Below are 24,522 nucleotides of genomic sequence, written 5' to 3' on the forward strand. Positions count from 1 at the left end.
AGTCTTGGGTTGTGCACGAGACAATTTTGCGTGACAAAGCGTGATGTTCCCTTTTTTTTTTTTTTTTGACTGTAGATGATTTCAAGTCTTTTATTTATTTCTATTGTGTATGGTGGCGGTTGTCATGAAAAACTGGCGATAGGCACATTAATTGTCAAACATATGTCATGGAGCATGTGGTTCTTTTTTTGTCTATGTGTGTTTATTTATTTATTTATTTTTTAATATATTATGCGAGGTGAAGTGGCAGTTATCATGGATAACTGGCAAGAGGAGCCGTACGTTTTACTTGCCTGTGTGATGCACCGTGCAGTGCTTTTATGATTGTGGATTATTTTTCCGTATTCCATATCATGCTCAGTGGTGGTTATCATAGACACAGAAATTGTCAGGCACGTACATGTCACTGAGTGTGCAATGGCCTTTTTTTTTTTTTGACTGTGTGGATTATTTTGAATCATTGAATATTTATATGATGTAAAATGCTGTTTATCATGAAAAAATGGAGCGAGGAGCAATCGTGTTCACTGTTAGACACGGACATGCGACTGAGTGTGCAGTGAACTGGTTTTTTGACTCCGTAGATTATATCTAGTTATTTTGCACAGCGGAGGTTATCGTGACTACCTTATGAGAGCGATCATTGCATCATTGATATGACCTGCATGCTGTAGAACCACCAGAGCCTGACCAAGGGAGATCACTTTTTATTTTGTCTATGTGGATGATTTCTGTTGTCTACAGTGGAAATTACCATGAATAACTGAATAAAACTAACTGGAAAACATTTTTACATTTAAAGTACAGTATTTATTTATTTTTGTAAACGGCATGTGAATGGCAATTATGATGAACAATTGGGGCACCGGATCATAAAGGTCACTAAGGATAACTGGTCTATATGAAACAAATGACCAGATTATTTTTTGAATAATCCATTTATCTTCATGTCTGGTGCTAATCACAGCCATATAAGTTAATAAGCGATTTAAATGTCGGACTTGCCTTCTTTTCGAGTTCAGCACCATTACCCAAAATCATTTGGATTTGCCCGACAAATGTCCAAGCCAAAGAACTGTTAGCCATAATTTATGATGTTTGTGCGCTGTTGAATCTCAGCTCTTTTAATTGCATTACTTTTCACGCCCCAAAAATCAAACATACGGAATAATGCAGTGACTGGACACGTTGCCATCTGGCCACACATCTATCAACTAAACAAAATTTTCCTACTATCAAAAAATGTGACGAAAGAGTTCCACTGTTTGATGACTAGAATTGCTTTTTCCCTACCCTTCTGTAAATATTTGAGACTACAGAGACTCTCATAAGGCCACACGCAACACGCAAAAGCATTTGATCAGGCCCAACATGCAATTTTAAAACCTCAGGGGGAAAAAAAATGACAAAAAAGCCCCAAAATATCAAACCCCAAAATGTTTATACAACACTGAAATAAATGGCGTGTTCAATTTACTCAATTTTATTTACGAAATAAAATAATCTCGATTCAGATCATTTTTTAGACTACCGATATAAAACTACTTAAAAAATTATCTAAATCCAGATGACTCTATTGGGTGCAGTCACATGACAAAATAAAATTTTGTATATTCAACACACCGTTTTTAAGTGAATGTAATAAGAAACTTTAGACTCTTGAATCATTGCATCTTATTTTTTTTCATGAATTCAACATGTCGGAGGACTTCCACTTGCACTATTACATCCCGAGCGCCCTCACCTCCGCTGAGAATAATGACGGCCAGGAAGAGCGCCATGTCGCTGTCGTCGAGCTCTAATGTGTTGAACTTGACTGAGAACTCAAATTTGGGCTCCAGCAGGTGGCAAAAGGGCTTCCGAAGACTCTTGAGGAACTCGCGCGTCATGAAGATTTGGCCGTAAGAGATCAGGGTGCCGTCTTTGTTCATAAGGGGCGCCATCATGATAATGAGAACCTCTATCACGCCGTACTTGAGCAACGTCACCTGGGAGGAACAGAATAGAATAGAATCCAATAAGATGCTTGTGTTAGCCCCGCATTGGAGAAATTCCAGCTGCAACGTTTTGTGTGTCGTAAAAATTTGTATCAATAGTCAAGATACAAGCAGTTGGCAATTAAATAAACACCAGCAGAGCAGTACCACATTGTACAGAGAGAACAGTGAACGGTAGCAAGAGTCGTCAGCAGCATTTTATATCGCAAAAATATTATGGATGCTGTTGGATATTCCTGCAGCTGAGAGGCCCAAATAGATATAAAAGGACACCAAATAAATACCAGAGGAAGGTTTGCATCTCACTTGATCATTGAGATCCAGATCGACGAATCCCGGGATGCTTTTGGCAAACTCTGTCACTTCCCTCACAGCCTCAGCTGAGCGGGACTGGCAGCTGTGGAAGAAACGCAGCTCGACGGCGTTGGTCGTTCCGTGGTCTGTGACACTCGTCATTCCCACAAAGCTGAACTCCGACCCCAGAAGAGCACCTGTGAATGATAACGGCAGGTTTGGGTGTAGGTTTCGAAATCATTTTAAGGCATTCCCCAAAGGAATACCGTCGTGTTGTTTTTCAATGCCATCTATATGCTTTCGTTTCAATCTTATTTGTTTTGTTGTATTTCCTTTTTGTCACTTTGCTATGATAGATGCAATCTTCAAAGTGGGGGTGCTGTAGCCGGTGTGTGGCAAGTCACCTCCATTTGTGGCGGAAGAGGCGGGCGTCTGCTGCTGGTGCTCTTGAATGGGCATCTGCCTGCAGTTGATAAACTGCTCTCCCTCCATTAGAGACTTCATGTCATGGATGACAAAAGGCTGCGAGACATGAGAGAGTAAAGATGAATGTTTGAGTGAGAAGCAGATTTCCAGATGACCCGATGACATTAACACACAATTATATCCGGCTCGAGCGAATAATAACGGTCATCTCTACTGTTTATCGTATCTGTCACTTACAGAAATGTGTTTTTGCTTACGTTGCTAGAGACTAGCTGCAGATCGATGCATCAAAGTGGTAATTTAGCCGACTGCCTTCGTGTGACACTCACTACTCATTAACTACAACTTTAAGCGCGGCTACGGGAGGCCACAGAACGGAGCAGACACTTCTCCCGCACCCAGTCTTTTGTTTTGATGTTGTACTACCTGTGACGCGACTGAGAGGCTCCAAGTTAACAAGCGCTCCAAGTTAACAAGCGCTGACATTCAGCCAGTGTGGCCCGACCAACAGCATTTGCTCATATAAGTAGCACACAAACCTGAACGATGGCAGCGAGGAGGAGTACCCTGGTTTTATTTTCAGGACGAAAATGGCCCAAGTCATTTAAGTTGATTCAATTCAGAATACTACAGTTTTGTTTTGATTAAAATGTTCAAAAATGTTAAGTTAATGTGTTCAAGAAGTTTATCGTGTTCGGCCTGCGACTTCAGGGGTGCTTTGAGTTTGGCACTCTTGGTTGCACCGTGTTTTAGGGAATAAGCACAGCGAGACTCCCCGGCAACAAACATGATTCCGAGGCATTTGGCGGCTATCACTGTCATGAACAGTCATAACAAGCTAACCGACGAGCCTTGAACCATGCCGACTTGGCAGAGACAAATTTGAGATAATCCTTCTGCTGTTCTTGGCTCTCTGCTACTAAGCCCCAAAATTAAATCTTTCAATCAAAGTGACTATATGTGAATTCCCAATAGTCAGGACTACGACACAAAAATCTGTATCAAGACACTCATGATGATGATGTGACACTAAACTTGGCCACTTTCGTCTGAGAACATCCTGTATTAAACTTCTCAATGGCGAGGTTCTCTTGATTAATTTTAAGGCATCGTTTTGGTCTCACAATATCAAGAAGAGGACTAAATACAAATTGTAATTGAGCCAGTAGTTGATTCATGGATTAAACACCTGTTTTTGAATTTTGCCATTCAGCTTGTTTTTGAGAACAGCAAGTTCTACAAAAAGTACTCAAACACTGAACAGCTGTAAATGTTGATTTAAAAGTTTAGAGAAGGTCAAATTAAGTTCACCAGTAAAGATTTTAGGATCATCTAGAAATGTCACTTTTTACACTTTTTTTCCAAGTTTTTCTGAGGAGTTTGTTAAAATGTGACTTAAAAAATTGCCTGGCCAAGGTTCAATGGACTCTGGAACTGGCCATTCCCAATATAATTGATCTCAGTGGGATTTTTTTTTAAGATCCTGTCATATCAGAGGTATTCAGATTGTTTGGGACTTTTAGGTTTTACTGTAAAAGAAAAGTAGCAAACACTGAGAGCGCTGCTTACCACATTGTCTCCGGTCTTGCCAGAGAGGATGGCCCTGGCCTTGGCTTTGGTAAGGGGGAAGTACTTGAGATAGGCTTCGTACAAATGTTTGGCCAAGGCCCTCAGATCAGCCGCCTCCGGGTGAATGTGCTCCATGTCTGACGAGAACTCGGCGAGCAGTTTCTCTTTCTCCGCCTGGGGCATCCGGCCAAAACGAATAGCTGTGAAATGATACGAGCAAAGAAAAAAAACAAAAACAAAAACACAGGAACATGTTAGAAGCCAGACAGACAGATTCAAATTTCAACATTATACATTTGAATTTTGAATTGAATGAAAACCGCCCTCGCTGTCCCTCGTGGTGAATCCTTGAAATGATCCAAAACTTAGTCAAAAAAGCTTCACAAATTAAGGTTGAAAATGTTTGTAACTGGAAAATATACGAGTAGTTTGTTTTCAAAGCACCACATGGAAATGGCCAAAACAATTCCCAAAATGATGGACTCCAACCGATTTTACTGCATTGGTATTTGATTCTTGACATACCGTTCAAGTTTTCTGTTGCTAATTGCAACTGGATTTTTTAAAACAAATTTAGAGAGTGTGAAATCCTTGGCAACGGTAATGTATTTTGACTGAAAAATAACAAGCTCCCGGTAATGAATGACACAACCTATTTCTTGTCTTTCCCTGCCAATGTTTACACAATCATAGGATTTTTCACATGCAGGCAAGAGAAATGTCGTAATTGTCATTAATGAACGGTGATAAACTTCTGGCAGCAAACATAATGCAAATGTCATGTTACGAAACATATCTCAGTGTCAGATTGTTTTGCATTTTCTATGTACACAGAGATTACACGGTGGCGCATATATTTACGACTGGAAGTGTGGCGTATTTTTCCACCAATGCAAGTTAAAATTCAATGTTATATGTTGGGTTCATCGAAGATGTGGAAATAAATTGTCCAACTTCTTTCACCCAAAAGGCATACATACCCAAATGCGGTATAGAAAATGGATGGATTGAAATTAAAAGTCTGGTCTCAATGCATATTTAGTACAACAATGAAATGTCATTAAACATTCCTTCATTCAAGTCCGAGCAGTTTCATGTGAATGGGAGGTGAAAGCGCACCGTAATCATATGAATCAACAACCCCGCCCCCCACTTCTTTTGGAATGAATCAAGCAACTGGGCAATGAGCCCACAACAGTGACAAAGCAAATCAATGAAGGTTTATGCAACCTACATGTCAATTATTGACAATTACATCACATTAGAATAAATCAAAATAAAAATACACATATGCACACAGAGCAAGTAGCACATGGGAGTGTGATATAAGTGGTGATTGCATATCAGACATAAATTTAAACAAAATATGAGCAAATGCAGCTAATTGGATTTTTGACACCTAAATAAAAATACATAAATAAAGCTCAGTGGCTAACGAGCAAAACTGAAGCTATTTGGAGTTACAGAAAATCCATCAGATTCCCAATGTGATTAATTTGAATCGGGGCTAAGTAGGCCTAGTTAACTGGAATACAGGTTAAGCTAACTGTAAAAGAAGCTACTGTTGGAATAAAATTTAAACAAAGCTATGTAAGGTGTAACGAACTAAAATAGTAGCTAATGGCAGTTGTGGTCTAATCTTACTCTTCACTAAATTATGATCTAACTAACACGCATAAAAACTAATTGGAGTTGTTTTGAGCCTTGATCAGGCCTAATGTCCTAGCTACGTGGAAAAGAAGCTAACAAAAATATAATCAACTTTAATAAAAGCTAAATAAGGTCCGGGTTAACTGGAATGGAAACTAAGTGTTGTTATATTCGAGTTCAATCAAAGCTTAGTGAAGAAAAAAATTAACTGGAATATAAAATAACTGAAGTTATGCTTAACTTGAATCTACTTTTGGGAAGTTCCAAGGTAACGGGAATCGAAGCTAACCGGTGTTATAGTTGAGTTCAACCAAGCTAAGAAAAGAATGAAAACTAACTTGAATAGAAGCTAATGAGTTGTTCAACTCAAATCTCAAGCGCCATTATTAGTGTCATCTTATCGTTATGTTTTAGGAACTCATGATGATGTCATCTTACCATTGTGTGACATGCCAACGTTCAGGCACTTCTGAAAGCGACAGTACTGACATTTGTTGCGGGACTTCTTGTGAATGCGACAGTGGAGGTCGCAGTGATCGTACACCAGCTTTAACCTGATGGTGCGCCTGAAGAAACCCTGCAAGAAACAAAGGATTACTGACTCATAAATGTGTAAACAATAATGTCTATGAAGGGAGTAAATTACAGTTAGTGCCCATTTCCTTCTGGTGAATTGAGGGAGGCATTTACTTTTCACTACTATATTTTAGGAAATATGCCACCCATCATGATACTTTCTGGTGGTCCATATTGCAATCAAACGGCATCCTCATTCTTCCAGGTAGCAATAACATGCGTTATTTAAAGGCGGAGGAAGTTAAAGGGGGCCCGAAACCCCGCCTTAATAAAGAATGTTTTGTATTTTAAAACAATTAAAGTGTTTGCCTCCTTGGCTGACCTCCACATCTGTGTGAGTCCCCTCCTCCGTCCCCCTCGAGACTTAAGAACAATGACTCTTCCTTAGACTATGCCTCGGAACACAACAAACAACACTTGGATCCGATTCTTTTATAGTGAAACTGTAAAATACAAAAAACTCTGCTAGGTTAGCTGTACCGCGCTAATAGCAACGGAAAAATCTATGTCTCATGGATGAAAAAACACAGACGTACCCAGATCAATCACATTTACTTCATGTGTTTCATCTGACAATGACCACAAGGGCAGAGATACGTAACCCACACTTTCACAGTAAAAGTGTGTCAGGTCCTGAAATGACTAAGGCATAGATTCCCACATTTTTTTTTTTACCACAGATCTTGTTGAGATACACGGGGAGACGAAAGACGATACTGGGTGACTTTGGGTGCTTGGCAAAATACACCCTTGATTGGTCGCCAGGCATTCACAGGCCACCCATGGAGACAGACAACCACTCACATTTACATTCACACCATCATTTAAATGGGAAGTGAACCCACAGTACCTGCACCAAAGTTAGGCGAATATACCACAACACCATCGGCAATCTTAATTGAAATTAATTTAAATATAAAAATGTATATAATATAAATTAGAATTTCTAAACAGATATTCATAAAACCAATACTATTTGAGAGCTACTTTCTTTGAATACATAAATGGAAAAAAAGAAATATTAAATGAATATTCATTAAAAAAATAAATAAATAAATAAAAAAAGAATAATAAAAACAAAAAATCTTAAGTCAAAAACTTCATATCTTGGGGAAAAAATACGGTTTTTGACTCTTTTCTTCATTCTGTCTGTCTCTCCTACCTTACATCCCTCACAGGCGTGGACGCCATAGTGAAAGCCGGAGGCTTTATCTCCACACACGCGACATTCGATGTTGAGCGCAGTTGTCGATGCATCGTCCTGGAGCTTGGAGAAGGCCAGACTGTCAGTGTGTTGCGGAGGCGATTCTGGCTCAAGTTTGATGGAATCTGTCGGTGAGAAATTTGGATGTTCCACTTCAACTTGGTCTCAAAAGAACGGCCAACCTAATACAGATTCAACATCCATTTTCTCCTGCTAATCCTGGTCAGGGTTACAGGCAGAGAGAAACCTACACTGGTGATGAGGGCATGTTCAACATTTTTTGACAATTTGTTGAAAAAAAATGCCTTGCACAAATAGAAAAGATGGAGCGGGACACAAATGACTCCCGGGCCGGACTTTAGACACCACTGGTCTGTGCAAATCAGAAATCAATTAGAACTTACTGTGTAGGTCTGCGTGAGTCCTGTAGCTGTGCATACTGGTGTAGTCCAGATTAGTGAGGTGTTCATCACCCTGCGGCGGACTGGTGTCATAGGCCATGCCGACGGATGACATGGAGGACATGATCGAAGGCGACAGGGAGGAGGACGAGGACGAGATGGAGGCGAAATCCAACGTGGTCAGGTGCTTCATCTCCAGCGAGTGAGAGCTGTCGTCCAGCTCGGGCAGATCGGCGGCGCTCAGACTGAAACCCACCGGCCAGGCTAGGAGCTGCTGAGTGTCCACCATGTCTGCTGTGGAGAGAGAGAGAGAAACGGGATCGTTGACTTTTTCGCTGATACAACATTTCCGTGTTTACCGCAAGTGTCCTTGCATCAAAGAAAAACAGCAAAAAAGAATGTAAAACACGGAAGAAAGAATGACCGTGGGGAGAGCGGGCCGCTGGTGGTTAGACAAGAAAATAAGGAGGAAGTGTCCTGGAAGATGTGGACCCACTCACATGCATGTCATGCTAACAATTCATGTTTTATGTCACGGGAAAAAAAAAGAAAAAGAATGTGCATACATACAATTACAAAGTAATTAAAAGCCCCCTCCGTCCTCGGGTTCATCCCCGCACTCTGCCCGTTATCTGTCCAACAGGGAGTTAGATTGGGACACAGTCGGAACAAGACGAACTCTGCTCGTAACGTGCCCGTCTTCCTCCTGTTGATGTTTGGGTGGCTCGCTCAGAAATTGCCCAAGCAAAGAACACACAAACAGCAGCAGGCGTGTGTGTGTGTGTGTGTGTGTGTGTGTGTGTGTGTGTGTGTGTGTGTGTGTGTGTGTGTCTGGTTTGTGACTGTGACCTGTGAAATAAGTCACTCATTTTGTCTATTTTTCTATCTGTTGTGAAAACGCCTGCCTGAAAAGAACAACACACAACTTAAATAAAGGCAGTGGCCACTGGGAAAAAAACAGTTTTTATTTTCAAAAAGATTTGGAGTTTACTTTAGAAGAAATGTTGGATACTTTGTGAACGGTGGGGTAACCAGCCAGTAGGCTCAGAGCTAAAATTTACTGTAAAAAAAAAAAAGGAAGGCCATTAAAGCTGCTGAAAAATACTTAAACCGTTTAATAGAGAGGCAGACAATCTGGCTTGTGCAATTCCACCTAGGTTTTAGGAAGACAAATTCTGTAAAAGGCTAACTTGGTCATCTCCGCAAACCTCACTCCATTCAATTTTGCCGAGTCTGTTTCATAATGTTTTTAAAGGAAGCACTTGGTTAAATCTTTTTCCAAAATATCGCCAACATTTACAATGAAACACCTTGTTAGGTAGAACAGAAAAATTGAAAAGCGACTTTACAATAAATGCTCACGGAAGCTAGACAAATTAAGTACAGAAAAATGACCTACGTTACAAAAAAATATATATTTTCAAACCTCTCCGAAAAGTAAATATAATTCCTAAATAGAAATGTCATGAAAAGCAAACTTGACCATCTTAAACCTCACTCCATTCAATTTCCACAATGTTTGTGGTATATAATCTATATCTTAATCCAATGTTTACCCCAACTGCAGCACTAAAACCACAAATTTAGAAATAAAGTGTGTTATGTTGCCGTACTTAAATCTGTATCTAAAAAAATCGAATTAAATGCCCAAACACATCATTGAGCACATTCAAATGCACACGCTAACACACAATAAACTTCAGATAACTTCTTTTTAAGAACCATGTTGAAAATGTCTTCCAAACGTATGTACAGTTCATGGATGTGATAAACTTCGCAAGCTCTGGAAGCCTCATTCCATTCAGCACCAACTCAGTCAAGTGTAGTTTTGTGCTATATCCAGAGAAGTGTGTCCACGTTGGGTCCTATTTCTGTCTGAAATTTTGCAACAATTCTTACAAGGAGGAACATTTTAAAAATTCAACATTTCATCAACAATCGACGATGAGTGTCTGTACAAATGACTTCCTTCATTCCAGTATACAAGGAAAAACGCATTTGACAGTCCACGGTGGCTTTTTCTTGTGTTTTGCACAACTCTGAGGATGTCAAATACTGTAGTGAAAGGTTATAAATAATCGATAAGCGCTGACTACCTACAGTCTGAAAATAAACTTCCGATAAACAAATGCCTGAATGGCCCCTAAAAAACAATGAATGAGCTGAATTATGCAACAACTAAAATAAGACAACGGAGGTAGTAGTGCTATATAAATGGATCGCACAGCTGAGGGCTGGAAAAAAAAAAAACATCATCCTTTGTCAATTACCTTATTGTTTCCTTTTTACTGCTTTGGAATGCAGCAACAAGGTTGGGACTACTTAGAATTCACATCACTGTGACATTGTTGCAGCTTGGTGTTTGTGTGGAACTTGTGGCTTCCACCACCTCAGAGGCTACTTCTGGGACAAAATGTCAACTATATTTAGCTAAACAAACCTACATATTTTTCCATTTTTGAGCTGTCACCCAGATCCGGATTGAAAATAGACACGTCCGAAGGTTGCAAATGGGGCATGGTTGGAGAGGGGGTGGGTGTGGTGGTGGTGGGGGGGAAGCCCAGAGATGAGGAAGGTAGATAAAAGAATCACATTGCAGCCTGAGAACCTCATTAATAACGTCACAATCAAAACAACAACCTTTCTGTTTACGAGTCTGTGACAGCATGAAGAAGCGAATGAATGAAACGTGCACGCGTCTGCGAGCAATGTGAGCAAACATGCTGTCAAGACAGTATAATAGATGAAACGTGATTTGCGTGGGTTTGTCATTTGAGTGTGCGCGCGTGTGTGTGCGTGTCTTTGTCGGAGCATGGGCGTGACTCCAGGGCTTGAGTGTGTTGGGCCATGTCTTGGCTTGCCACATGTCAGAACGAGTGCACCAGGCAGCATGTAGGAGGACTTTGTCTCAGTCATTACATCACATCACAAAATGGCCAACAGTCAAGTCAACTGCCACAACTTCGGTGATACCTTGACTTACAAGTTTAAATCTTTCCAGTTTCCCCCCACTGGAATAAACGGGTATGCAACTATTCTGTTCCAGCTCCAGAAAAAAAAACACCACCATTTTCTTGTTGTGTTTTTAATAAAGAAATATATTCTTGTAAAAACATAATAAGAGAGAATTTAAAGAAACATACAGGTCTTATATTGTGTCATTAATTACTGTAAATACTGAAGTATTGCTGTGTCCCTAAGGGGTGTGGCCTAGTGAGTTGGGTTGAACAATTAATCAAGTCAAGTACAACTTTATTGTCAAATGCGCTGTATGTGCAACATACAGCACAGATGAAATATCTTCCCTCTCAACCAGACAACAAGAGGAGCCGCTGCGGGTGCCCGCGCCGCCATAATTGAATTCCAATTGGCCTTGCAGTATAGTATAGTATCGTATACTATTGTACAGTATAGTAAAGTATAGTATAGTATAGTATATTATGGTATGGCCTAACAGTGCAGAGGTTGAGTTTGCATGTTCTCCCCGTGCCTGTGTGGGTTTTCTCCGGGTACTCCGGTTTACTCCCACATTCCAAAAACAGGCATTGCAGGTTAATGGAACACTCTAAATTGTCCCAAGGTGTGAGTGTGAGCGCGGATGGTTGTTTGTCTATGTGTGCCCTGCGAGTGGCTGGCGACCAGTTCCGGGTGTACCCCGCCTGCTGCCCAAAGACAGCTGGGAGAGGCACATTGAATGATTCGGATAATGGATGGTTGGATGGCTGGTTAAATACAAACTAGGGTTACTTCACCAGCGTATAAAAGGACATTCCGTCAAAAACAGAGGTCCCCATTCATTCTATTGCCAATTGTTTGTTTTTTAGCCGAGTGTAGCAAAGACCATGTTTCTATATATTCTCAGTCAATCCAATTCGTGGTAATTCGCAAAAAACGGCATTGAGGCAACTGAAGACATCTTGGTTGTTGAAGAAGTTTCACCTTTAATCCAGACAGCTTGGCAAAAACGACTTGGCCGATTTTTAGGACATTTTACAACGGAAAAGATCATTAGATTTTGATATGGAGATGGATCCATCAATAAGTTAATAAAAAATCACAGCGAGCTGCTTGGGTTTCTCTGATTTTGTAGCTCAAAATCTATCCTGATTTTGAAAAATAAACCCGTCACTAAAAGTATAACCGATCTTTTAAGATGGCAGGCGAAAAAACGACAACACCTTGGTGTTATGTTTGTCAACTCTTTGTTTGTCAGGATTTCACAAAAGTAAAGCAAACCCACAGATCCAGAAAAAAGATTAGAGACTGAACGGGTCTGATTTTTGACGTTGATAAATTCACTCTGGGTGTGAATGTAGGTGTGGACAATCGCTACTGTCGATGTGTAAGCCATGCATTTCGAAAGGGCATAAATGCCTCCCACACATACTCTCCATTCAACAATGGAAGGGACAATATAAACACGCATGAGAGAAGTCAACACTGAAGCCTGATGTATATTATGCGAGCGAGACAAAAAAAAAAAAAAATGAAGAACCGGTCTTGTAGCATTCAACGCTGCCTTTATTGCCTCACCTTTAATTATCAAAAACAATGCTTAGATCTATTAAGAGGAGAGGCGGCGCGCAACAGACAATCAAATGAATTCCTTTGCACAATTTGCTCGACTAAGCCCTATTACATGTAATAGTGTTAAATTGCAGAACATCGCAAACATCGCAAAAGTATTCATCAGGAAACAGTTAGCTGTTGTTCGCTTATACAATGCAATATATATATATATATATATATATATATATATACTGTAACTTGGCGGCATGCTAGACGACTGTTCAGCACATCCATCTCACAGTGTAGAGGTCATGGATTTAATTCCAGGCCTTAGCCTTCCAGTGTGGAATTGACACGTTCTACCTGTGCCTGTATGGATTTTCTCTTGGTACTCCAGTTTCCTATCACATTCCATAAACATGCACGGAAGGATTACTGAACACTCTAAATTGACCCTCAGTGTGACTGTGAGTGGTCATGGTTGTTGTGTGCCCTGCGATTGGCTGGCAACCGGTTCAGGATGTACCCCGCATACGAAGATAGCTGGGAAAGGCTCCAGCACACCCGTGAGCCTCGTGAGGATAAGCGGTTCAGTTAATGGATGAATGGATGAAAATGCAAGTTTAGGAGTGGCCAAGTCAAAGTCTGGACACAAGTCGATTTGAGATACTGTGGCATGACATTAAATCAGCAGTTCATGCTCAAACATCCTCTAATATGACAGTATTGCAAATGTTTGATTACTTTTTCACATAGGGGCAGTTTAGATTTTTCCCTTAATAAATAAAATCATGATTTAGAAACGGAATTTCATACTTACTCGTTCTGTTTGTGAAAAAAAAATGGTTTGATGATCTGAAACATTACATATAAAAAATATGCCAATTTTTTTTTTTTTTTTTGACAAAGGGTGCAAATATTCTTAGAATTCCAATGAATGTGGTGTGCGTGTGAGGGGAAAGTGGAGCAATATTTGCCACTTCCTAAAAAAAATGTTATTTACCACCGCTTGTGGTTGGCAGTGACAGTGACTAAAGGCACGTCTGCGTGTCCTGTCTGCGTCAGTCGTCGCCTTTGAAATGACTCAGCATTCTAATTTTTGCATGGTCAGTCCAACATGACACAAATGTCCAGTGTGGCAAAAAAAAAAAAATAGTAATAAATTGATACGTTGAACTGTGCTCGTCAGCCGCTTCATTAGGTACACCTGCACCAGATGCAATTCAAGTGCTAAACCCAAGTCAACCTGGTTGGCCTTCTGAAGTAGAATCAAAGTCAATACAGACGTTGGTGTTGACGCTGTCTTGACCCTAATTGTCAGATTGCAAGATCCCGTGTGAAAATATGAAAATGTGTACGCAGGTTTCTCAGTAAAGCGTGTACCCTGCCTTTTGCACAAAATTCACTGGGATCCAGCTTTTGTGTGACCCTGAAACATACAAGCAAGTTCAACCAAATTCCATATTCCCAAAGGAAATTGTCATGGGGGAATTGTAAGAAATCAAAGGAGTCAGTAACGCCAAAGGCATGTCTTTCAGATGATGTCGGCCCTCTACAGAGGTCAGATTTTCTATCTTTCATTCCACCTTTCCTTAACTTCCATGGAAAACGTCATCGGGTCAAGATGAAATGCAAAGGTGCTTCCTTTTCAATCGTGGGGAAAAAACAGCACTGTTTAAAACGATTGCGACCGCGTCAATGTCGAACTGAAGTCATCACGAGACGGCGAGCATTGCTGGCAGGCGAAGGGGAAGCTATTGTTTTTCGAAGATGGACTGTAAAAAGAAGTTTTGTGATCAATGCATGTGATCAGCTTGTCACCAAGAGTGATATTTTAAAAAGCTAAACTGACACACTGAGACTTTTACAAAGTTAGCGGTGAACAAGTTACTGTTTTGAAGCCCTACAGGTAACGATTTGTTGCTTCTTCAGGAAGATTTTTTCTTTCCTGGACTCTCAAACGTCTTCGCGTAGAATCGGTAAACTTTGTCAATGGCCACATCCTAGACACTTAACATTTACAGACTTACAGAGGACTCTGGAAAAAAAGTAGTGCTTCAGCTTGGGTTTTAACGCATCTGCACATTAGTTGGAGTGAAAGTTATTTATTGGGACTTTTATGGCAAAGCCTTTAGGGGCTGGGGGTAGGGGGGGCTTCGAATGATAATGAAACAATTATCAAGAGGATCCTCAAAATGGTTGTTGTTGCTTTTACGCAGCTATACCTGACAGAGTTAACCCCCCATCCACTCTTGCATGATCAAACATCAGCACGACAGGAAAAAAAAAAAAAAAAGCCAGCGAGAGGTCTGGCATGTCTGGCACCCACTTGCTGTGTTGGTACTGAATTTACTGTTACAGGCTTCAAAAGCTTGGCAAGACGCGTGGTTTGGAAACCACCACCGACATCGCCTCTGAGTAAAACTGTGCCGCGACCGTCTGATCTCTTTATGATTCTGATTGCCGTCATGTTCCGAAAAGAACAGAAAGGTGCGTGCGACGGGGTCGATTGGAGGTCGGGATGAGGGGGAGGACACACTGCTTCGAAAATACGCAGAAAAGGAGACTGTAACATTGGAATCATGTGAATTCAGAACTTTCACAGCCCACAACAAATTGGAAAATGACAAGAGTAGAGCTCTGATTAATAGAGGGACTAATTGAACCATTGATACATCAGGTTGTCATAATAATAATGTTATAACTGTGTAATAAAGTAATATATTTAGTAACATTTATGAATTAAGGGTTAGGTTCAACAACAGGTGGATGTCATCATAGCTATAATTTACACTGCACACTAAATTCTGCATTGTGCAAGCTTTGATAGGTCATTTTGAGTGAGGGGTGAGGTACTCCCCTGTACTGGTCACCTGTCAATCACAGGGCACGTATCGGCAAACAACCACTCACACTAATGTCCGCACTTGAGGCTGACTTGTTCACCACTGTGCTTAATTATTCATTTGTGCTGTTTGTTTCGCGGGTTAGTTTGCCATGCCGCATGTTTAATCATCAACATCAAATACAATTAAAAAGATATGTCACTCTAAAAAAGATGAATACGCTGTATGAACAGTATTACAACAGGACAACAACAGTTAAACCAACAAATTAAACGCTTGCATACATTTGGTATATTCATGAGAAGAAAAAAAAATTGCAAGGTAATCTGCAGGTCATGTCAACAAATAAGGTGAAAAAGGAAACCAGAAAATCATAACACGGCAGTCGGAGCCACCTGATTTAGGGATTAACTGTGATAACCGTAGGCTGCTCGTGACGCAAAATTGACATAAATGGCACACAAGCACACTCGATGTTCCACTCACCCTGTTTGTCCTGATCAATTCAGAGAGTGTTAACTATGAGCTCACTGGCCAACAACTGACAGTGAAGAGGTTCGCCAGTGTGTGTGTGTGTGTGTGTGTGTGTGTGTGTGTGTGTGTGTGTATAGCGGTCATGCTTTTCCTCAGGAAGTGATGACCAATAGAAAGGGAACTACAGGCACAAACACACACATTTTCTCTCTCTGACACAGTCTGAGCTAAGCAGAAGTTCAGACAGCTCAGCATCATGTGCCCGGGCCATGACTTTACGATTACTCGTCTATACTATAAGCAGTGTGCATGTTAACCGCATGGGTTTGTATACAATGTACCGGTAATTTCATGTACACGCACGAGTGTTGAAAAAAATGAGGACTTGTATCATAAAATGAAAATGTTAAAAGGGCATGTGTGTGTGCGTGTGTGTGTGTGTGTGTGTGGGGGGGGGGGTGTCAGACATGAGATGCAGATGACTTCCTGTCGCTTCGGTCTGACAGGCGACCTGACGCTGCCACTCTGGTTGCACTTCTCTCCCGCCACGCAGTCACTCGGTGTCAGTGTGACAGGAGCGATGCCTTAATATGACACCGGATAGTGAATGAGTTCTTTAGAATTAATTTCTAAAATGGATGAGTGATAAGGCCTTAATAAAATCAGATACATTTTTTGAAACGTATTTTTTTACTTTACTTAATTGACAAATTTATTCTTCAGAATCAATTTTGATTTTATGTTCCTTCTGGGATTTGCTCAGTTTCTCCTGAAACCAAACATGATTTGGACCTTTCGAAGGAACAAGTGGAAAAAATATTTATTATAAAAAAAAAAAACAAACTAATTCTTGGCAGATAATGTGAAAATAACTGTTTCATCTCCGTCAAACCGCAGGGTCAATATGTTGAAGAGTAACACCACACTAGAGGTGCAATGATTAATCAACAACTAACTGATTATCCCATTAATCAAGAATTCTTTTTGACAAGCAGTTAATCGTTAAGAGACCTAGTTTCATTTTAAATTGTCCAAATCCTTTGAATTTCAGCCTCTCGTCAGTAAATATTCTCAGATTTCTGTTTTCCAATAAAGCAAGCTGATTATCTTCGTGTTGAATCAAAATTAAAATTTGCTTTTGCAATGAGCAATATTGTTTACCGATTTCCTGACACTTAACTGGCCAAACCAATTAATCATAATTTGTTTGTGTATTTCTGCAATGTCAATTCTAAATAATGTCCTGTCTTTGAATGAAGGAATGGAAATCAAAACAGGATTTAAAAAAAAAATCAGATTTATCAAAAAAAAATAAAAATAAAAAATCAACCAAAGAATACAGATGTTTCGATTGTTAAAATAATCATTATTTGCAGCCCTACTCTAATCTCAAACTTCTTTATGATTCTCAAATTGTTTAAGTTGTCACTAGCTGTTGTTTTCTTTGGTCTACCCAACCCAGTTGACATTGGTTACTTAGTACACCGATGGTTTATTTCTTCTTCAGCACATTGTAAATGGTTGTACTCGCAATAGCTAATGTTTATGCAATGTCTCCAATTTCTTCTCTATTTTTACAATTGCTTCTTTAGCATAGACGGCACTTAAGTTTTCTTGCTTCCCCCTTTCTAGTTCAAATCATCCAAAAGTGAAATTGAGCTTGTACATTCAAGCATTTTGAATCATAACTTTTGGAGAAATGTCAAACGTCCCAATACTGTTGATCATCTGACAATCTGTGTTGCATTACAAATACCAACTAATCGGGATGTAAATATACATTTATCAATTGATGTCAAACATGGTGATCGACTGGTTAGCACGTCGGCCTCACCGTGCAAAGGTGCAGGGTTCGATTCCGGCTACGGCCTTCCAATGCGGAGTTTACATGTTCCCCGTACCTGCATGGCTTTTCTCCGGGTACTCCGGTTTCCTCCCACATTCCAAAAACAGGCATGGCAGGCTAATGGAACACTCTCTGTTGTCCCGAGGTGTGATTGTGAACGTGTATGGTTGTTATTTGATTATGTGTGCCCTGCGATTGCCTGGCAACCAGTTCAAGGTGGACCCCTGAAGACAGCTGGGCGAGGATTGAGCATGCCCGCGAGCAGATTTGAAAATAAATGCATGGATGGATGTCAAACATTTTGAAAAAAAAAATGGTGACTTGAAGTAACCCAATTTTATTTCGGCGAGTGGTTGCACACAAGACAATCATCTGGATTTAGATTTTTAATTTGATGGTGAGTCTACTGGTATTTGGATCCAGATCATTTTAGTTTGTGCAACATACCATTATTTTCAGTGTTGTCTGCAGCAAAACAAAAGCTATTGGCCTCACTGTTCAAATACTTTTATCTTGTTTTATATTAATACTTCCTTAAAAATGAGCATTGATTAGCTTTGTAAAGACAGAGAAACTCTTGTATTGGATCCCCTTAGATTAGGACAAAACTAAAAAGACACTGTTTTGTGTGTCAAATTATACTCTATATTATTGTCAATTTCAACATAAAAACCCACTTCTACATCGAGTGTATGTTGCAGGAGTGAGAGAAAAGGATGAAAGCGGTCATGAAGAAGCGAACTTTTTGAGGAAACAAAAAGAAGAGGCAGACTGACCGTCCGTCTCATTGGACTGCCACTGTCAATTATTCACTTGCACTGTTTTATTTTGACGCAGAGGGCAAAGTTGAACGTGTGAGTTTAACAGCTCGAAACACCACCAACAAGGGAGTTACAGTTTGGAAGAGAACCTGGAGTATTTTTTTTTTTTTTTATCGCTTCAATCTATTGTCTCGAAGACAAAAAAAAAAAAAAAAAGAATTTCTACCTACTATCATGGGAAAAGTTGCGCTTGCCAGGTTCAAACGCACACACACACACACACACACACACACACACACACACACGCACGCACGCACGCACGTGGCTCGACAGTGAGGTGTGTCCTCAGGACGGCTGGGTAACTGAAGTTCACCTCTTTAATGCAAACAAAGACATTAGAGGATACATAAGGACATGAGTGCATGCTTGGGCATGTTTGTAAGTTCAGCCAATACTGTACATGTCTTTTTTTTTTTTTAACTATGTAGATGATGAATAACCCCACAGCCTGAAAAAAATAAATAAATCCCGCTCAACACAGCACTTATTGCCAGTAAACTCCAATATAAGCTTCAGCTTTACACATGTCATGTCTGCTCCAGCACAGCACATGTTGCTGTTATTCATAAGCCAGTAAAAGTTGCCATTTTTCCCATCTATTTCCCAGGTTGAAATGTTAAGCAGCTTTTATTCTGCAGTGGCACAGCACTTTGGTTATTTCAACACTGTTGTAAATTTCAGCTTGACAGATTCCATGTCGCTCAAAAGCGCATCGAATAGCTGCAGCTCATTCGGAATGCTGCAACTCGGATTCTGACTGAACAAAGAGATCAGAACATATTACACCAGTCCTAAAGGCTTTAAACTGACTCTCAGTCAGACGTACAACGGACTCTAAAGTTCTGTCACTGATCTATAAATCACTGAATAGTTTCGGTCCTGGATATATTAAAGAAAAGCTAATTAAATATGCACCGAGTAGGGCTCTGAGGTCAATCTCGGGTCAATTAGTGGAGCCCAGATTTCAAAACAAGCATGGTGAAGCAGCATTTCGCTGTTATGATGCACACGCATGAAATAAGCAGCCAACAGAAGTAAATTCAGCCCAAATTTAAATTGCCATATTTTCACGGCCTTATGGCGCACCGTATTAAAAGGCGTAGTGTCGTTTACGGGTGCTATTTCTGTATTTAACACATACACAAGATGCCTTGTATTGATCAACGCACGTACTACATACAATATACACTTACTGGGAGCGTGCCTTTAGCGTCCTCTTTCACGCCCACCCTTCCCACTTTTATGTCCGCATGTCGTCCTCAGTTACGGCCGCCTTTCTTCAATATATGCAGGCGTCGGCACAACATCAGTCAGTCAAGTGGACCCCTCATCGAAGTCACATGACAGCATTCACAGATTTTGGAACCCGGTGATACACAAGGTGACCTGCATTATTCGGCGCCTGGTCCATTTTGGACAAAATTTCTGACTTTTAAGTACACTTTTGGTCATGAAAATACGGTGCTTTTAAATTCAAATTTAAAACGGTGCAACCCCCCCCCCCCTACCAATGATTGAGGTCTCCTCAAGCATTGTGAAAATATTTTTTTCTTGAATGATGTTCTTGCATTGTACGTTATTTTAGTTATTTTAGTAAGCTACTTTTTAATTCTTTACTTTGCTATAAAATGTCTTTTGTTTCTTTTAAATGTAGGAATTTTAATTCATTTTATGAGATTTGAATCGTGTCAAAATCTCTAGCGCGTTTTATTATTATAAGTCTTGAACAAGTTTGACAAGAGTTCCTGGACACCGCCACAGATTTAACTTGTCATTGTGTGCACGCGTGTGCGTTAGCTCCATTAGCTGCTCGCGGGGAAACGGTAATTTTCACAATGATCTGAGGACATGAACTTTCACCCAATACCTTTAAATAGTGATGAGTTAATGGTTGATGTGTCCCTTGAGTCACAAACGCTTCCTTCGATGGATAAGGGGAAGGAGTGGTGCACATCCTCAAGGTCACACACACTCACAAAGCGGCATTGCCCTGAGCAGTGTGTATCAGCACACATGTGTACTGTATACACAACGTATAGTTCAATTCGGGTCAATTTAGATCTGAGTCGAATCCAAATGCCGCAATGTCTCATGATGCGAAGCGGCAAGAGGAGGCAATGTGGCAAGAACGGCCTGAGGTAGAATGCGGGAAGGCACGTGCCATGTTCCTCGAAATGCTGAGGAAAAGCTGTCTCCCGGCGTGGGAGCTGCCTCCAGACAATAGCACGATGACAGATGACGTGATTCTCGTGAACAAAGCAATGTGAGCTGAAACACACAAAAGTTCAAGGTAGATGTCAGTCGAAATCAAACCACCAAACAGACTCAGGTCTGAATCGACAAAAACCTCACTCTGTCCTACACCAACTTCTTCAACTAACCAGCACATCACAAGACAACACTCAACCAGGTTACTTCATAACTTTCTTGGTGTTGATTTCCGCACAACACAAAAGTCATGCAAAATCGCCACATCAGAAGCTAAGTTGCCTTTGCTTTTTACACAGAACGCAGCAAAGTTAGGATATTTCTCCACAAAGCATCCCTTCATGGATAAATGACACTACATTTGATTTCAATGGGGGAGATTCGTTCCATATGCATGTAAATTGAGTTACAAGCTTGGTGAAAGGCATATGCGAATACATTTTGTTGTGTCAGAGCATTAGATGCACGTGGTTGTCATGTTTGTGAATGAAATACGATGGCATCCACAACAGAATCTGTCTGCCTGCGCTCAAATCTAACATTTTGCACTTCACCAACCGCGCCGCAACTTAGACCTGCTTTTGGTTGGTCCAAGGTCTAGTCTAATTTCTCACACCAAATTATCAGGTGCGCCAGGGGCGTGTCATCGAAAACGCCCTTGGTCTGCCGCAACGCCCAGCAAGATGCAGTTCGGCCTGCCAAATTCCCAAACACTAACAAACTAGACTTACCCCGGGCAAAAATGAAGATGTACCAGTTTTTACATTGAGCACGTGCGCCTGGCTACAAAAATACACTCCGTAATCTTCGAGATGTCAAAAGATATTGCAACCAGTCTGGGGTCTACCCTGTGTGTCTAGCCATGTGTCAGCTGAGATAGGCTCCAGCTCAACCGTGACCTTGAACAGGGTCAATGCTCAAAAACAGAAGGATGTCATGCATTCTTTGCAACACATGCATCAGTAGTGCCGTGCACACACAAAATCTGCATCAGTCCCTGAGGAGAAACAAGGTTTGACCAGATTGTGAATTATTGTACTCCCATCGCTTTCCAAAGGGGAAAGTGGAACAAAGGCTACTGTGTATCATTCTGCCTCTGTTGAAATGATGCTAAAGTGCACCGACAGAGAAATACTTCACTTGATAATATATTGTCATGTTGCTATGTGTATTTTGTTGCTTTACTGGTTAATGTCCCTAAAGCAAAAATACAACTGGTAGTTGTTGGATGGCTGTGGTTAATTGACTAACATTTGACGTTTGTGACTAATTGCTTCTTTGTGTAAACAGATATTTTCGAAACCACTTATGTTCAGTGTTGATCACGGGGTGTTTGGAGCCCCGGAAAAATTAGGGTGGGACTTAATACACACTCTGGACTGATCACACTGCAAACATAGGACGAACATAAGAGCAGAGTTTTCACCAATTGGTCCAAGATGACTTCGGTACAAAAAGTAACACGGTGACCCGCATCCAGTAGTATGATTTGGGTGGGCCAATTTTCAACAAGAACAAAATAAAATAAATGCCAAAATGAGTGTGTGAATATGTGTGCCAATTTTGCTCAATGTGTGTTTGTGACAAGATTCCAATATTGATAACCTCTACGTATTTGTTGATCAATATTCTACATCACTGGACTCTTTCACGTGCTCAAGGACCTCCTGTATGACTGCACATTTGTTTATTATAAAACAGTAACCGGTAACTTGTCCGACATGCCCACATTCTCGTACTTCCCTGTGCAAAATAGCTCGTTGCACATCGTTCGTAACATCAAAACCGTGTACAGTTGATATGAAAAGTCTACACACCCCTGCTCACAGTTTAGTGATATGAAAAATTGAGACGAAGATACATAATTGATATAAATAAGCTTTTCATGTGCATTCATGTGACTTTTAAAGCTCACATGAATGATGGGGGGTAAATTTTGAAGTGCTTCATTTTGGTCTCATTTTTCTATCACAAACATCTGGCTTTAGAATAAGGAGTGCAAAAGTGGTGTGCAGACTTTTTATATCCACTCCATGTCAGGACAGTCATTAAACGAGGACCCCCCAAGTACATAATGAAGTCAACCGTAAACCATAGTTGACCACCATAGTTGACACAAGCCTTTGAAGACAGACCACGAGAAAACACTGCAAATACTGCACTCATGTTATCACGTGACGAAGCTAACAATGTAGATCTTCACGCTATGCTACTTCTTCAGCAAATGCAACTCTGAGCATGGTTTTCTTTCTTTCCTCGATTGTTCCTCGATTGTTCGTACATGTGACAACACCCCCAAACACAGATATTCGGAGTGCTCTTATAGAAATCAATGAATTGATTCCTATAATTATTCAGAGGGTTCAGTGCCCGCTGATGTCATATTTAGGATTGAAATATGATGACATCCGCCACAGAAGCGGAGCGCAGAATTTGTCAACCAGTGCCTGGATCAAATCCGTCAAAATCGTGTTATATACACTACCTGCGCCACAACTTAGACCTGCTTTCACCTGGTCTAAGATTTTGTCGACTTCCTGTCAACAACGCGTCATGTGTGCAGGGAGGAGGGGGATGTAATAGAAAACACCCTCCGCTCTCGTCTCACCTCAGTGGTCAAGCTAATCTTCTGTCTTTGCTACAGCTCATTGTTTCCTCTTGTTTCTAGCGAATTGACTTTCCTTGCTGGCTCCTTCCTTTGCTAGTCAGAAGGGAGTTCCACTTGGAAGGGGCCGGTGGGCGTGCAATCACCCGGAGGGGGAACTCCAAGTCCAATGTCCACCACTAACGCCGTAGACATGCTTGATCCTCCGTCTCCATTGATATTATACAGATCAAGCGTTGTATTTAATGGTCTTTTTTAATTTATTGATTTTTTTTTTTTTAACGATGAACCCGTTTTCTAAATGTACAGGAGAGATCACACAGTGGAAATTTTAAAGGCGAGTCTACAAATGCATTCAACCAAGCAGTTGCGAATGTAAATACACTGACTACTAGACACGACTCACACACACCTGCAAAAACACCAATAGGTAGAGGCCGATTCAGAACTTTACGTTAGTTTTATTTTACAGGGGGTTATTTTATTTTTCACTTGCACAACTGTTAAGAATGATGTTTCTTCACCAATTACCTTTACACCCACAGAAAAACAATAGGTACAGTATGGATTCAGATTTTTGGGTGAGGGACAGGAAGTGGAAATGTCTTGTGCTTTAGCTGAGTGAAACTTAGCCTCTGGTTAGTGGATGTCATGGTTAGTGATATGTTTTTGGTTCGACGTCAAATTAATTTGCAATGCAAGTGCTGCTTCCAATAGCATTTCAGCACAACAACAAATGCCATGATTAGTGTTTTTATGCATAACAATTCACACTGTTCAAATTTATGCTGCAATTTCCTAAAACTCAAAGAAAGCTTTAAGATGTGATATGTTTTTTTCTTTTTCTTTTTTGAACATTCTTGGTGGTTATTTGTGAAGACTTGAATTCATTGTGAAGTCAATGAGAGCAGTTTGCAGATTTGTCATTTTGAATGTCATTAAACCTCTTCCCTGACTGTACCAAGTGTAAACTGGACCATGTAGTTTAAACCGGCATACAGTGCATATCAAACGGTCGACTTAACATTGCACTCCTCAATAACCAAATAAAAATACTGAAGCAGATATGAAATAATATCAATTTTCTCAGGCACTT

General features: G+C 40.5%; 1 protein-coding gene across 7 annotated transcripts in view; it reads right to left on the minus strand.

The window, feature by feature from the left end:
• The window catches only part of pparg (peroxisome proliferator-activated receptor gamma), a 34,906-nt gene that overhangs the window by 2,030 nt on the left and 8,354 nt on the right, over nucleotides 1-24,522 (minus strand). For 2 of the 7 annotated variants that reach the window (XM_019892497.1, XM_019892499.1), the window contains exons 2-8: nucleotides 8,121-8,411; nucleotides 7,675-7,841; nucleotides 6,375-6,513; nucleotides 4,287-4,486; nucleotides 2,696-2,813; nucleotides 2,304-2,488; nucleotides 1,745-1,988 (exon numbers count right to left, since the gene is read on the minus strand). In XM_019892497.1, coding sequence (XP_019748056.1) covers nucleotides 1,745-1,988; nucleotides 2,304-2,488; nucleotides 2,696-2,813; nucleotides 4,287-4,486; nucleotides 6,375-6,513; nucleotides 7,675-7,841; nucleotides 8,121-8,411 — 1,344 coding nt within the window. Of the gene's footprint in view, nucleotides 1-1,744; nucleotides 1,989-2,303; nucleotides 2,489-2,695; nucleotides 2,814-4,286; nucleotides 4,487-6,374; nucleotides 6,514-7,674; nucleotides 7,842-8,120; nucleotides 8,412-9,870; nucleotides 9,980-15,958; nucleotides 16,039-24,522 lie in introns of those variants that run through there. The other 5 variants (XM_019892500.1, XM_019892498.1, XM_019892504.1 and 2 more) reach the window with 4 other exon arrangements.

Source organism: Hippocampus comes, unplaced genomic scaffold, assembly GCF_001891065.2.
Source record: "Hippocampus comes isolate QL1 unplaced genomic scaffold, H_comes_QL1_v1.1 scaffold137, whole genome shotgun sequence".
Lineage (NCBI taxonomy): Eukaryota > Metazoa > Chordata > Actinopteri > Syngnathiformes > Syngnathidae > Hippocampus > Hippocampus comes.